Raw genomic sequence first — 15,170 nt, forward strand, 5'->3', positions numbered from 1 at the left:
CAGGCGCAGGTAGTTAGTTTTATTTGAGAGAAAACTTTACTGAGCATCTCTTGCATCAATCACAGCTAAATTGTCCAGTGTTTCCAGAGTTAAAAAAAAACAATTATTCAGTGGATTTAAAACCAGTATTTTGCTCAGATAAAATGCTAGCTCTAATTGACTCAGTCTTTCCTCTGAAATGATTTGCAAACTGTTCACAAAGAGAGTCAGTTGAAGTCTGTGAATAGTCAGTAAAGTTAGGATTAATCAGATTTCCAATGGTGGAAAACAAAACTTTATTATTTTTGTTACTGTTAATTATTTTGGCAAAATATTCCTTTCTTGAATTTCAGACACCAGAGTTTATATGTTAAGCTATTCATACTGTTTGTCAGTAAGTTGTTGAGTGTATTTTTGTCTGTTTTCTTTGTACCTTGGAGCATTGAAATGTTGCTGTGGTCAGCCCTATTGAAACGGTGGGTTAGGGTTTTGTCACTACAATACAACAGCGGCTGAAGATTACTCAAGTGTGAATAAAACCACAAAGATTACATCAGGATGGCCTCTGAATTGAAAGTGAGCAGAAAGAAGGCAGTTTATCTATATTTACTGTCCAATGATCATTCTACCATTGATGACAGCAAGGTGGGTAAAACTAGCCCCCAATGACCCAGTTAAATGTGCTGTTGGACATTTCTTCAGTGTTAAGGATTTTCTCATCAAGCAAAACAAAACGAAAAATTATTTGGAACTGTTTTTGGGTTTGGTTTTGCTTTTCATCTTTTTTAGCACTATGTTTTAGTTCACTTTAGGTGAGCCCTTTCTGATCATTTTAGTTATATTATTTGAGGTTATTGATTTATTATGGTCTTGTCTTTCCTCATTTTCCTAGAAACTAATGTTTCTAGTTAGGTTTAATTTTTAAGTTACTCTAGGTTCTGTTATCCATATATGTATACCTTCCTTTCATGGTTCCAGTTAAGTTATTTCTTAGTCAGTCTTTCTAGCTTCTCCCATAGTGGTTCTAGTATTTCTTATCTGCTTACTTTAGGTTGAGTTCTATTATGTCTGTTTCCATGCCCATCTTCCTTCAGGATCCTAGTTGGGTTATTTCTTAAGTCCCTCTGGCTTAACAAGTAAGCTAGAAGGACTAGCGTTTCTAGTTTTTTTTATTTAGTCACTTTAGGTTTAGTTAGTCCTTTGACTGAATATAAGTCCATCTTTCTTTAGTGATTCTAGTTAGGTTTTTTTTTTAGTCCTTCTAGTTACTCTAACTCTACATTCCTCAGCTCTTATTGTTAGATCAGCCTTGTTTCTGTTTTGGGTTATTTATTTTTTCCCTCAGTTCTTTTTCTCTTGCAGTTTATCAAGTTTTCTTTAGTCTTAGTGTTTCTTTAGTATTAGAAGTATTTTCAGCTCCTTGGTGTTTCCTTCACTTTGCATTCCCCAGGATATTTTCTTTGCTTCCCTGTGTAGCCTTCTCCCCGCCTCTGAGCTAGCTCCTGTGCCACAGTTTGAAATTTTTAATGGTTATTAAAAATGGCAAGATTCATTTTATTTTTGTAATGGTTCAATTTTGTTTTCTTTAAGTCTCTAAAGTCTTTATACCAATTTCTAGAGCAAATGCAATTGTGAAAAAAAAAACTGTGAAACAAGAGATGTTGTCAGTTGGTGCTGATGTTATTCAAATGTGATTAAAAGAGATTTCTTTGTTGTTTTTATGGACATATCTTTAATGAAAATTTCTATTTAAAAAAAAGTAGTTTCTCTTCATGCAGCATACTTTCTGTTAAATAATATTTGTTGTTTAGATTCCCGGAGCAGCGATGGACAGGGTGAGCCTACTGTGGCGTCTGAGGCGTCGCGCTCGCCGTGGAGCCATCTGCATGACCTTTTTCTGCATCTCCATGGCTCTTTTTTATGCCCTGTGTGCTGAAAACAGTGTGCCTGTCACAGACGCCATCTTTGGTGTGAGGGCACATACCAGGGCTCAGCCTCGTACACACTCAGTCGTCAAGGTTTGTTGCCGTTCTTGCTGATATTAAAGCTCCATGTCCCCATGTTAGTACAGCATAAAAACTCTGAGAGAAAAAACTTACAAATAATGGGATATTATTGGCTAAAATACCTTTATTTCCTCTGAATAACAAAACAGACATGCTTAAAGTATGTCTTCATCACTGTGACCTGCTCAGGTGCTGCGAGGCGGAGCAAAATCAATCTACGCAGACCCTCAGAAACACCCGGGTATAATTGCAGGTGACCCTCACCGCCCAATCCCTGTCTTGTCTTCACCCAACCACACCAACGAGGACTGGGAGTCTCCACCAAAACGAGCAGCAAAAATGAAAGAGTCCTCAGGTTTTTTTTCTCACCTGCTGCCAGGACCTTTCACACGGGCACTGGAGACTCTATTTGTTGGCCGCCGTAAAGGAGAGCTGAGCGGCAAATCGGGCGACTCTGAATTCTTTGGGTCTAAAGGGATTTTAGGAGATGTGTGGAATGATGAGATGTCCAGCAGCATGCTGGGAAACAGGCTGAAGAGGGTTGTGCAGAACTATCAGGTGAGTTAATGCTGCCTCTACACTTATCAGCTGAACTTATTTCTTTGCGATTACCTGCAATAATTCATGGACGTTCTACCAGGCGATGAATAAATACGGTGTACAGGTGTCTGGACCTGGTGGCACCTCCAACCGGCCCAAACTGAGCGGCAGGGAGCTGCTCTGCCAGCTCAAGGAGAAGGTAGAGGTCACCACTTTGACTTCTGATCATCAGCCTTTCTCTGGGTTGGCCTGGGCTCCCCTGCTGCTACCCCCACAGCAGCTGACCTCTGACCTTGGGCCATACAAAAGCTGTGCAGTGGTGTCGTCTGCAGGGTCGCTCCGCAACTCCGGACTAGGCAAGGAGATTGGTGAGCTGTCTCATTGTAACAACAAAATGAAAATTCTAACCTGAAATCAGGATTATCGACATGTCTTCCAGGCAGCACCCAGTGCATTTAAAACTATTAAATCAAAAAATTACAATAGAATAGAATTCAACTTTATTGTTATTGCACTGTCACATGTACAAGCAACGAAATGTAGTTTGCATCTGTCCAGAAGTGCTACATTGGATATAAATATTTATAAACATTTGTACAAGATATAAACAGAGAATAATGACGTGCTATAAATGTTTTGTACAATATAAACATAAATATGAGAGCTATGTACATTTTATACAAATTACCAGGATTGTACAGAATATACAGGAATATGAAAAATTACACAGTAGAGTTCTAGTGCATTTTCTAAGTCTTGAATATTCAGACCTATAAAGCCTATTGAAAAAAATGTCTACATTAAGTCCAGTAAATGTATTGACAATTGGTTTACAATTGGTCTCTGTTGGGCTTTTTGAAGCATGTTTTCAGTTTTTGTCTTGTCTGATGAACCGTTGTGTCAAAGTTAAAATCATCCTGCCCAAACAGTTCCGCTCAGATGAACAGAGTATGTGTTGCCCAGCAACTCAGATACCACCAAGGGTTGATTCTGAATTCTGATCACCATTGATGCAGTTTTCATTTAAGTGAATTTACAACGGGACAGTTATGCTAAATCTACTTTAAGGTTTATATTTTGATATGTTATTCTCTCATCAAAAACATACCGGGAGTGTTGCTTTGATTCTTTCATGCATGTTTTAGGAATCCTTGAATTTCATCTGCAATAACTCTGAAGAATCTTTAATGAGTTATAACAACATTTAAATTCTATTATTATTGAATTGAAAGTGTCTGAAAGGGTAGGAGGCCAGATACAGCTTTGATGCAAAGTCAAATGTCTTTGAAGTTGTTTTTGATGTATACATCATTTTCATAACTGCAGGTAACATATTTGATTGTGCTATAAAACATCACTCTGTTTGGAAAATACTGGCAATTAAAATCAACTTTGCCAGAGAAAAAAAAAATCCCTGTTCCAGAGCAGACATGTTCAAGATTGACTTAAATTAGTTGATTCACATGATTCTGAAAACTTTATTAGGTCATTTGTATGGGCAACTTGCTTCAATATATAAATTGGATATTATACATTTGGCTGCATTTTAACATTTGGACCTTGTGTTGAGATCTAATCCACAATACATTATGTTGTGTACCCAACCCAAAGCAGCTATATAGAATTTTCCACCTATGAAAAACAATTCAAATTTATCATTAAAACTTCTAATTTAATTACCTTCACTCCAGTAAATGTGGATGGGAAAACATTTTGGTCCAAGCTAAAAGCTGCCTTTATAATTCTGGTAAAATATTAACAGAATTCTAAATGTTATCTGCCTCCAAAATTAACAGGTTGCATATATTTAATTTAAAAAATTGTTAGTGTATGAAATCGTGAACCTGCAGCTGTGAAATCCAAACTAGCTGCATGAATATGTTTGCTCCAAAAAATGTTGACTCTTTCTGAAGAATCACAAGACATTGTGTAACATGAAACCATATTGTGGTTCCTGTTTTTGCTATTTCTGAACACAAAATGAATGTGTTGCATCAGTAACTCCTGAAGTTTGCTTCCTCTGAAACTGTCTGTTTTGATTAAACCCCAGACACTCATGACGCGGTGCTCCGGTTTAACGCCGCTCCCACCAGCGGCTTTGAGAAAGATGTTGGCTCCAAAACAACCGTGCGTCTCATTAATTCACAGGTAAGCCTCCAAATGGTAGCCGGTACATGGAAGATGTGTCCATGTTTACCACTTCATCACTTTTAATTATAGTACATTTGCAGCTGAACATATCCACACTCAGTGCAAAAACTGGTCATAGCCAAAATATTTGTCCAGACATGTTTCAACCTTTGTATCTTCAATTTCAGATTAGATGCAAATTGAATGCAAAGAATTTTTGTTGCCCACATTGAGTGATGAGGCAAGGTGAAGCTGTAAAAGTCTCCACACATCCATTGGTTAATTTAATGGGATAAATTTGTTAAAAGAATTTAGAGTTGTCATTGTCACGATAAATTCCAATTGACGTTTAAAATACCCTAAAACTGTCTGGATTGTTAATTTTACTATTTTATTGACTTCTTGTTCAATGAGTATCAATACATTTGAAAATATGTGTGCAATTTTCAATGTACAAGCAAAATCAAATGTATAAGCGTGGACCTAAGAGGGTTAGGGTTAGAATGTGTCCTATAAAGATTACATTTCTTTATAGGACTGGTGCCCTAAAAATTGTATTACGAATGGTTGTTTCTCAAGAGCAGTATTTGTTTGTATAATGCTCTGACATAAAGTCACGGCCACACAAACACCTGAAAAAAGAAGTAATAAAATCCCTATTTTTCTAAAATTTTATCTGCAAAACAAAAGTATTTCCCCATTGTTTGTCTTTCTGTATGTTGGTCACAGAAGACTTCAGGTATTATCACAACTCACAAATCTGACTGGTTCCTATAGGAGCATACAGATATTTTCTCAGTTTACTTGATCAAAAAAAAGATCCAACATTTAGAACATAAGAGCACAAAATGTGCAGAAATGAGCTGCCGTTGTTTTTATCAAAAGTTTGGACTTTTGGGTTTGAAGAGATTTGTGTAGGTTTTGCGTTGTGGGCGTTAACTGCCTTGAGTATTTTTAGCTGACATTTTTAGCTGATTCATGCAACCTTTGGTGGATGAATCCTCTCAACCAGTAAAAGTTTATGGTTTCATTGAAACAGCTGCAAGTTTTACTTCACATATAATCACATATGGTTTATGGGCTTGTGCATGCATGTAAATATTGCATCTCCTGTTTTGTTCACTAAAGCACAAAACACATTTTATTTTCCCCAAGTCTTTAATATTGATTTTTTCATCAAAGGAAATCAAAATTTTTCATACAAAGAGAATATAGTAAACCAAAACAGATTTATTTTCCATCTGATAATTTAAAGAAAGAGGAACTCAAAATGAAATTCAATTTATTTTTGACACACAGCGTAAACATTTTGTGAAGTTACAACCAAACGTAAAGGTGTTTTTTGAGGAATTTATATGGCACAATGTTTGACAGTCATGACCCACAATTTGTGCAGTTTTTGTTTTTCGCCAAGTTTTTATTTGTGAAAGGACAGAAATGGTAATTGCACAACAAAAATAACCACAAGCTCTAAAACAGGGGTGTCAAACTCCAGTCCTCAAGGGTTGATACAGAGACAGACTCCTCGATTATAAACGAGATTCGCATCATGAACCGAGATCTTCAAGATAAAATACAGCAGGTTGGGACAGACGTGATTACAATCAAAGACTGTCTGTCCTCTCTGAAATCCGATGTTGCTGGCCTCAACGGCAGGATTGGGTAGGCCCCCAAACAGAGTATCACAACTCGAAGATGAGAACGCGATGCTCACTGTGAGCGGCTGAAGTGAAGTCCAAAGTTACACAGGAGGAAGGTCGGATTCAATATCAAGAAAACTGTAGCAGAAGAAACAATCTGAGGATCAAGGGTGTCCCAGAGCTTTTGGAGAAGGGGAATAGTGTATAATGGATGTACTACGCTCCTTACTCCCACAAGCCCAGGATACCGATCAAATCGTCGTAGAGAGGCTCACAGAATACCTGCTACACTAAAAGAAGATGGACGAAACACGACAGCCGGTCACATCCTGGTGAGATTCCTTCTCTTCGCGGACAGGGAGAAAATACAACAAAGAGCTCGAGAGGTTGGAACCTTTCACTGGAGGGAAAATAAGATGGAATTTTTTCCAGACTGTAGTTTTTTTTGGTTTTTGTTTCTGCCAGAAGAAAACTTCTGCCGGAAGTTTTTGATTCTTATTATTGTATATTATTGGTCGAGGTGGCTCACTCTGAAGACCTCCATGCTCGTCATAAGGAATAAGGCGCAGTTATTTTACAAAGGACACGTTTGTTTGCGTTTAACTTTCATTTCTATTTTTGGGCTCCTCCATCTCAGCCAGCCACTTTCTGTTTTTTTCTTTTGTTGTAGGTATGAACACAACGGTTACACCACAAAATATAATGATGGCCTTATAACTATAAATGGACATAAAATATGGGGACCATAGTAAAAATATCCTCCTGGAATGTTAATGGTCTGGGCTCGTATACTAAACGACGCAAAGTACTTAAATATCAAAAACAGAAAAAAGTAGATGTGATGATGCTACAAGAAAGATTTGTTAGAGAAAGGCGTTAGAATTAAAGATAAGTGGGTGGGCCAAGTGTACTACAATACTTTCCAAGAGAAAAAATGGGGTGTATCCATTCTGTTTTCTAAACATCTCTCAATTCAAGTAGAGACAGAATATAGACAAAGAAGGCTGAGCAATGGTTCTGCTAGTCAATATTGCATAATAAACATCATTATAGCTAATATATATGTTCTTAATATAGAGGATACAGACTTTTTCTTACAGCTAAAGAAATTTTTTATGGATTTTGGAAACTTCCCAATCATTTTAGAAGGAGATTTTAACCAAGTCTTGGACATTGTTTTGGATAGATCTGGGAAATTAAGTCCTAAAACCAGCAAAACCCAGGAAGCGATCAAAGATCTGAGCAAACATGCTGGTTTATCAGATGTATGGAGTCTTCTAAACCCTTCAGCGCGAGAATATACCTTCTTCTCAAACAGGCACTCGGTTTACAGTAGGATGGACTATTTCTAATTAACTTATTAATGTGGTATGAAGATAAGATGGCGGCGCATGAACAACGCGAGGCTCAGTGTCTCTCCAGATCCTGCTATTTAGTGGTTTTTTACCTACTTCTCACCGGACTTTTTTTCAAGAACTGCAACGCGTTGCTTTGCTATAGCAGACAAGAACTTTTGGACCTTTGGAGCTACAATCCTAACACTTTTATCGCCAATCTCAGACTTAGCCCAGAGATCTCCAGAACACCGGAGGCCGCCCACTTCTCCCGACCGGGCGGAGACGAGAACGCAAACAAAGGCGGGGTAAGCGTGGAGGGGTGCGAGCTAGGCTAAAGCTAACACCACAACGGCTCCCTTTACCCAGCATTTTCCTCGCCAATGTCCATTCTCTGGCCAATAAAATGGACGAGTTACGTCTATCACTAGTGACAGACGGACTATGGACTCAAATGTCATGGTTTTCACTGAAACATGGCTAAACAACAGCTGCCCGGACAATGCTATCCAGTTAACTGGATGCCATACACACCGAGCCAACAGGAAAGCAGATGACTCCGGTAAGACCAGAGGTGGAGGTTTGTGCATTTATATTAACAAAGCTTGGTGCACAGACTCTGCTATTACTGAGAGTCACTGCTCACAGAATGTGGAGTTTTTAATGATCAAATGCAGACCTCATTACCTCCCAAGAGAATTCACTTCAATTATCCTCACTGCTGTGTACACCCCCGCCCCCCTGGATGCTAATGCCAAGCTAGCCATGAAAGAACTCTATGCGGCCATTAGCAAACACCAAACTAAATACCCCAAGGCTGCTTTTATTGTTGCGGGTGACTTCAACCACTCCAACTTGAAGACAGTCCTTCCCAGATTCCACCAGCACGTCTCCTGCCACACCAGAGGAGACAAGACCCTGGACCATGTCTACTCCAATCTGGCTGGAGCTTACAAGGCGACACTCCTCCCACACATCGGACAATCAGACCATCTCTCCCTGTTCCTCACACCTCGGTACTCACCACTCATCCTTGTGAAACCCACTGTGAGGACAGTAAAGGTGTGGCCAGAGGGCTCAGACGCTGTGCTCCAGACCAGTTCAGGAATACAGATTGGAATACTTTCCACCACACAGACGCCTAATCTGTACTGGACCACATCTCCACCACCATAGACTGTGTCACCATCCACAAACGCATCACCATGTACCCCAACCAGAAACCCTGGATGAACCGAGATGTTCGTCTCCTGCTGAAGGCCCGTAACATCGCCTTCAGGTCAGGGGATGCACAGACCTACAGCGCAGCCAGGGCTGAGCTGAAGAGGGGAATCAAGAAGGCCAAACACCACTACAAAAGGAAGTTGGAGGATCACTTATCCAACTCCAACCCCCAACGCATGTGGTAAGGCCTTCAGATTCTCACAGATTACAAGAACTCCACTGCCTCCGCTGATGTCTCCTTCCCTCAACGAGCTTAACAACTTCTATGCTCGTTTTGAGAGAAGGAATACTACAACTGCAATTAAGACAGCCACCACCCCAGATCAACAGCCACTAACTCTCCTCTCCACTGATGTAGGAGCGGCTCTGAGCAGGATTATTTCCAACAAGGCTGTGGGTCCTGATGGCATACCTGGACATGTCCTCAGAGCGTGCTCTGGGGAGCTGGCAGGGGTGCTGATGGACATTTTTAACCTGTCCAACCAGACTAAATGACTATCGTCTGGTAAACCTCACCCCCATCATCACCAAGTGCTTGGAGCGGCTGGTCCTAGCACACTTTAGATCCTGTCTCCCCCCCACACTGGATCCCCACCAATTTGCATACAGGCAGAATAGGAGCACAGAGGATGGGGTCTCCATAGCGCTGCACTCTGTCCTTTCTCACCTGGACAGCAAGAACACTTATGCCAGAATGCTGTTCTTAGTCTTTAGTTCAGCATTTAACACTGTCATTCCATCACAATTCTTTGCCAAACTCACAGACCTCGACATCAGTTAACTCATGTGCAACTGGTTGCTAGACTTCCTGACCAGTCGACCCCAACACGTCCCGCAGGACAACCGCTTCTCATCCACCATCATCATCATCACTGGAGTGCCACAAGGCTGTGTGATGAGTCCCTTCCTCTACTCCCTCTTCACCCACAACTGCAGACCTGTCCATGGCTCTAACGCCATCATCAAGTTTGCAGATGACATCACGGTGAACTACCTGCAGCTGAACACCGAGAAGACCAAGGAGCTCATCGTGGACTTCAGGAGGAACGCTGACCTGCACCCACCCATCCACATCAAGGGAATAGCGGTGGAGCGTGTGAACAGCTTTAAGTTCCTGGGAGTCCACATCTCCGAGGACCTGACCTGGACAACCAACTGCTCCAAACTCATCAAGAAGGCGCACCAGCGCCTCTTCTTCATGAGGACCTTGAGGAAGAACCACCTGTCCTCAGAGATCCTCACTAACTTTTACCGCTGCACCATTGAGAGCATCCTCACCAACTGCATCACAGTTTGGTACGGGAACTGCTCTGTCTCCGACCGGAAGGCTCTGCAGAGAGTGGTGAAAACTGCCCAGCACATCGCCGGGGCACCGCTCCCTGCCATCAACGACATCTACAGAAAGCGGTGTCTGCAAAGGGCCGGAAAAATCACCAAGGACTTGACTCAGCCTGCACACACACTCTTCTCTCGCCTGCCCTCTGGGAGGCGTTACCGAAGCCTATGGACCAGAACCACCAGGCACCGGAACAGCTTCTTTCCCACAGCTGTCACGCTCCTGAACTGCTTCTGACACAAACTATAATGACTGTACGCCCCGTCCCCGGACTGTTCCCTCACACACATACATGATCTGTATACAATCGTTATATAATCTGTAGATCTAATTTGCCATTATTTATCCTGTATTATAAAACAACTAATACATATACAATCCACTACTAATATTCCTGTATATTCTGTATAATTTGTGTAATTTGTATAATATGTACATAGCTCTCATATTTATATTTACACAAAACATTTTATTTTATAGCACGTTACAATTACTCTCTGTTTATACACCTTATCTTTGTAATAAATATTTATATCCTGTATAGCACCTCTGGACAGATGCAAACTACATTTCATTGCCTTGTTCTTGTGACAGTGCAATGACAATAAAGTTGAATTCTATTCTATCTCACACTCTCTTAACCCATTAACTTTTGACAAACTGGTTAGAGGTAAATATGAGCTAAACACAATATTTTTATAAAAAAAAGTAGAGTACTCTCTTTTCAGGATTAAACAGAAATGGTATGAATTAGGCGAAAAAGCTGATAAATTGTCAGCCAGTCAATTAAAGGCCAAACAAGCAGCGCGTCAAATTAGTGCAATAAGGAACAAGGCTGGGTACATAATGACCAGTCAGAAAGAAATCGATAAGGCCTTCAAAGATTTCTATAAACACCTGTATTCTCAAGGACAATTTGATCCAAGTTCACCAGAAGAGTTTTTTTGAAGACTAAACCTTTAGAAACTGTCCAAAGAGAATGCTACACAACTAGAAAGGCCTATAACCATGGAACAGCTCATTAAAACTATTAAAGTCTCACCCAATGGAAAAACTCCAAGCCTAGATGGTATTCCTAACGATTTTTATAAAAATTTATATCCGAACTGAGCACAGAAATATTGAAAACTTTTAATTCAGCTATCGACTCACATTGACTCCCCACATCAATGAAAGAATCACTAATCACTGTCATCTCGAAAAAAGGAAAGCACGATTTGAAATCGATCAAGCTACAGGCCAAAAGGCCTATTATGCTGTGATGCATAATTATTCACAAAAATATTAGCATTGCGGATTAACAAGGTCATAACATTAATTATACACCCAGTCCAAGTAGGCTTTGTCAAGGGCAGAATCTCTTCGGATAGTCTAAGACGATTACTACATCTGATTTGGAAGGCCTAATAGTAAAACTTTCCGGTAGCGGCCCTGTCATTGGGCGCAGAAAAGACGTTCGACAGGGTCAGCTGGAGTTATCTGTACTACACACTGGCAAAATTTGGATTTCAACAATCTCTTCTAGAAATAATAAAAAATGATACACTCAGATTCAAAAGCGACAGTAACAACCAATGGATTGAGATCATCTGAATTCTTAATCGAACGCGGGACCAAACAGGGAGACCCATTGTCACTCCTGCTCGACATTATCGCAATCGAACCCTTGGCCCAAGCATCACACAAAATGAAACAATAAAAAGTATAACAATGGGCGGACTAGACAACAAAATGCTGATTTTTGCAGATGATGTACTGCTTCTACTGTCGAACCCTGAGGAATCATTACCTCCTTTACTCGATTTGATCAACAATTTCTCTGAATTATCCGGATACAAGATCAACTGGTCTAAATGTAATGCCCCTATCAAAGTTTTGTTAAAAAAGTCACATGCAAAAGTGGAAATTTCAGTGGGTACCAAAAAAACTTAAATACTTAGGCATACTGCTGAACCCGGGTCTGGAAGACATTATTCTGGACAACTTTGAACCTGTGAAAAATAAGATAAGCGTACTTTTCAAGGAGTTGGACAAACTACAAATATCACTGTGGGGTAGAGTCCAGGCCATTAAAATGATTATTACACCAAAATTAAATTACCTATTCAATTTATTACCCCTCAAACTACCACAACCTATACCACAATCCTGGACAAAATCATAAACAATTTTATTTGGGAGGGGGAAAAGCCTGAAGTGTCTGCCCTAACACTCCAAACTAAAATACGGAGGATTACGATTTCCCAATATACAACTTTATCAGGAAGCTTTTATAAGTGCACAAGTAACATCACTTTTGTTAAAAAACCACAGTAGTCCTATCTGGGAAAAGTTGGAAGGTGAAGTAAATGCTTCATTCAAAGCTTTTGACGATCTATCCCAATATCCAAAAGATGGAGTTAAATCCAATCCAATCCAATTATGACTCACACCGAAAATATTTGACAGCATTTACATTAAAAAAACAAAAACTTGTCCATTCACTCAAGGAAAAGCCTCAGTGTGGAATAACCCAAAAATAAAAATAGAGGGGAAAATGATCTTTTGGAGGAGCTGGCAAACAAAAGGGATTGACATTATAAACTGCCTCTTCGAAAATGGTGACTTACTGTCATTTCAACAATTTCAAGAACTATTCAGTCTAAACCACAAAGATTTTTGAAAGTTGCTACAAATAAGGGACTGCCTCACAAAATTAAAGAAACCTGAGGTAACCATACCCACGGAATCACCAGTATACAATATTTTTAATAAATTGAAAGACTCCCCAAGACGAGTAAGTCATATTTATAACTACCTGATTGAGAACACTTGCAATATTAATACAGGACTTAAAAAGGTATGGGAATCAGAATTAAATAAAAAGTTCAAAGAGGAACAATGGGGTGTAATAGTCAAACAAATGTTGAAGCCCATGAGGGACGCACGCTCCAAATTGATACAGTTCAAAATTCTGAATCATTTATATTGGAGCCCAGTTAAATTATTTAGAGCTAGGATAAGTAACTCCGATATTTGCTGGTGATGTAAACAAAGTCTGGGAAACTTGCATATGAGGAACATTCCTCATAGGCCCGAACCTAGCTTCTTACTGGTAGGAGGTTATGAGAAAAATTCAAAGCACCCTTAATTCAAACTTAATCTTGACACCTACATTTGGCCCTCTTCATTTCTTAGACTACAAGGTCAAAATTGAAACAAAAAAAAAACAATAGTTAAAAATAGCCTTCATCACAGCAAGGTGACTTATTTTAAGACACTGGAAAGGTCAAAATACCCATACCTATACAGAACGGTATGCAGCACTCTTAGAGACCGCCTCTTACGAAAGACTCATCCCCAAAATAAATGGCCAGATTGAGGCATATCAGAGTATGTGGGAACCGTTCTGACAAACAGAGAGGAAAGGCCAAATACCATTCGCCAAAAATAGAAAGGCACAGTGTGTGAGCCATTTATTGATATTATTTAATTTTATTTGTATTTATTTTCTTCTGCTGGTTGAGAGGAGGGGAGTGCGGGAGGATTGGAAGGGGTTCACGGGAGAAAATGTTAAAAATCAAGTCCTTCTAAGTATGATTACTTAATGTTGTATACTTTACAGTACTGATATTGTCAATATTGGTTTCACTGTATGTTTGGTTGTTGAAGGATTCAATAAACCTTGAAAAATTGGAGAAAAAATACTTAATTTCTTTCTGTTGGTCTATGAAATATATGCCAATGAAGTAATTTACCTATATAGTAGCAACAATAACCAATGTAAGCGTTGAGGTGAACGTTATGAAATCTTAAAACACTATAAATAAGCCAGTTTATTACAAACATTTAATTCCTGATTCATCCCTCACTTTTTAATGTCTATTTGATTTCACAATAGACATGTAGACATCTTTATATAGGTTTTTTTTGTAACTGGAAAGAGATGAATCTTTTCTTCTATTGGAGGTCTCAGTGTAGTTTGTAGTGTCATACTGTATTGTAACTTGCTGATATTACTCATTTAGGTGGTGTTTGTTCTGCAAAGTGCAGTCAAGTTTACTTATTTTGTGGTAGAAAAATCCTCTGCCCCCAGCAGGAAGTGAAGAGGATTTTAACAAAGTTTTTGTCTTCCAGGTGATGGCGTCTGATGACCATCGCTTCCTGTCCAGTTCTCTGTACAGCTCAGGTGTTCTGGTGGCCTGGGACCCCGCCCCCTTTTCCTCCAACCTCAGTCAGGTGATTTATTTATTTTTTTTTATCAGTTTCCTCTTCATTCTCCTTTTCATTTAATCCTTATTGACAACCTGCCTGTAGAAGTTCCCTCTAATAGTTTAAGTTTTTATTATTTGTTTATTTCATGATTAACAGTTTAAATTAAACATGTCACATGCTGACATAAACAAAAGTTTTGAATAAGAAGGAGCGGTTTGAATAAGAAAATCTGGCATAATCTATCTGAAACCTTTCTCCATGTCCTGTTCCTCCCTCCTGCAGTGGTACAACCACACAGATTATCCCATCTTCAATCAGTATCAGAGATATAGGAGGCTTCACCCACAGCAGCCCTTCTACATCCTGCATCCTCGCTTTGAGTGGCAGCTGTGGCAGCGGATCCAGGACAACATGGCTGAACCCATACAGAAGAACCCGCCCTCCTCTGGTCTGCTTGGTATGGGAACCACCAGCTGTCTCACCACTTCCTGCTTATCTTCTGACCACTTTGATTCTGACATGTTAGATAAAAATGACCTCCTCACCACAAATTAATGTGGTAAGAAATCTCAACATGGGAGCAGAATCTCCAGCTCTAAAAGTGATAATTTTTGATGGTCCAAGTCTGGGCTAATGACCGTATGGATATTTGTATCACTATTAAATCACCCAAAGAATACTGGAGTCTATTTAGTTTCATTTCTTGCGGTCAACTTCTATTGGCTTGAGATCTGGGAAAGTTGGAAGTCAAATCGGCACCGCAGTGACCAGCATTTCATCCCTCACA

The 15,170-nt window shown here is 39.7% G+C and overlaps 1 protein-coding gene across 4 annotated transcripts in view; it reads left to right on the top strand.

The window, feature by feature from the left end:
* Positions 1-15,170, top strand: part of st6gal1 (ST6 beta-galactosamide alpha-2,6-sialyltranferase 1) — a 35,289-nt gene that overhangs the window by 14,890 nt on the left and 5,229 nt on the right. For 2 of the 4 annotated variants that reach the window (XM_055026655.1, XM_055026656.1), the window contains 6 exons: positions 1,791-1,997; positions 2,175-2,543; positions 2,626-2,893; positions 4,576-4,673; positions 14,306-14,407; positions 14,666-14,840. In XM_055026655.1, the coding sequence (XP_054882630.1) occupies positions 1,791-1,997; positions 2,175-2,543; positions 2,626-2,893; positions 4,576-4,673; positions 14,306-14,407; positions 14,666-14,840 (1,219 nt within the window). Of the gene's footprint in view, positions 1-419; positions 625-1,790; positions 1,998-2,174; positions 2,544-2,625; positions 2,894-4,575; positions 4,674-14,305; positions 14,408-14,665; positions 14,841-15,170 lie in introns of those variants that run through there. The other 2 variants (XM_055026654.1, XM_055026653.1) reach the window with 2 other exon arrangements.

The sequence above is a fragment of the Poeciliopsis prolifica genome, unplaced genomic scaffold, assembly GCF_027474105.1.
Source record: "Poeciliopsis prolifica strain line A6 unplaced genomic scaffold, Auburn_PproV2 SCAFFOLD247, whole genome shotgun sequence".
In the NCBI taxonomy this organism is placed as follows: domain Eukaryota; kingdom Metazoa; phylum Chordata; class Actinopteri; order Cyprinodontiformes; family Poeciliidae; genus Poeciliopsis; species Poeciliopsis prolifica.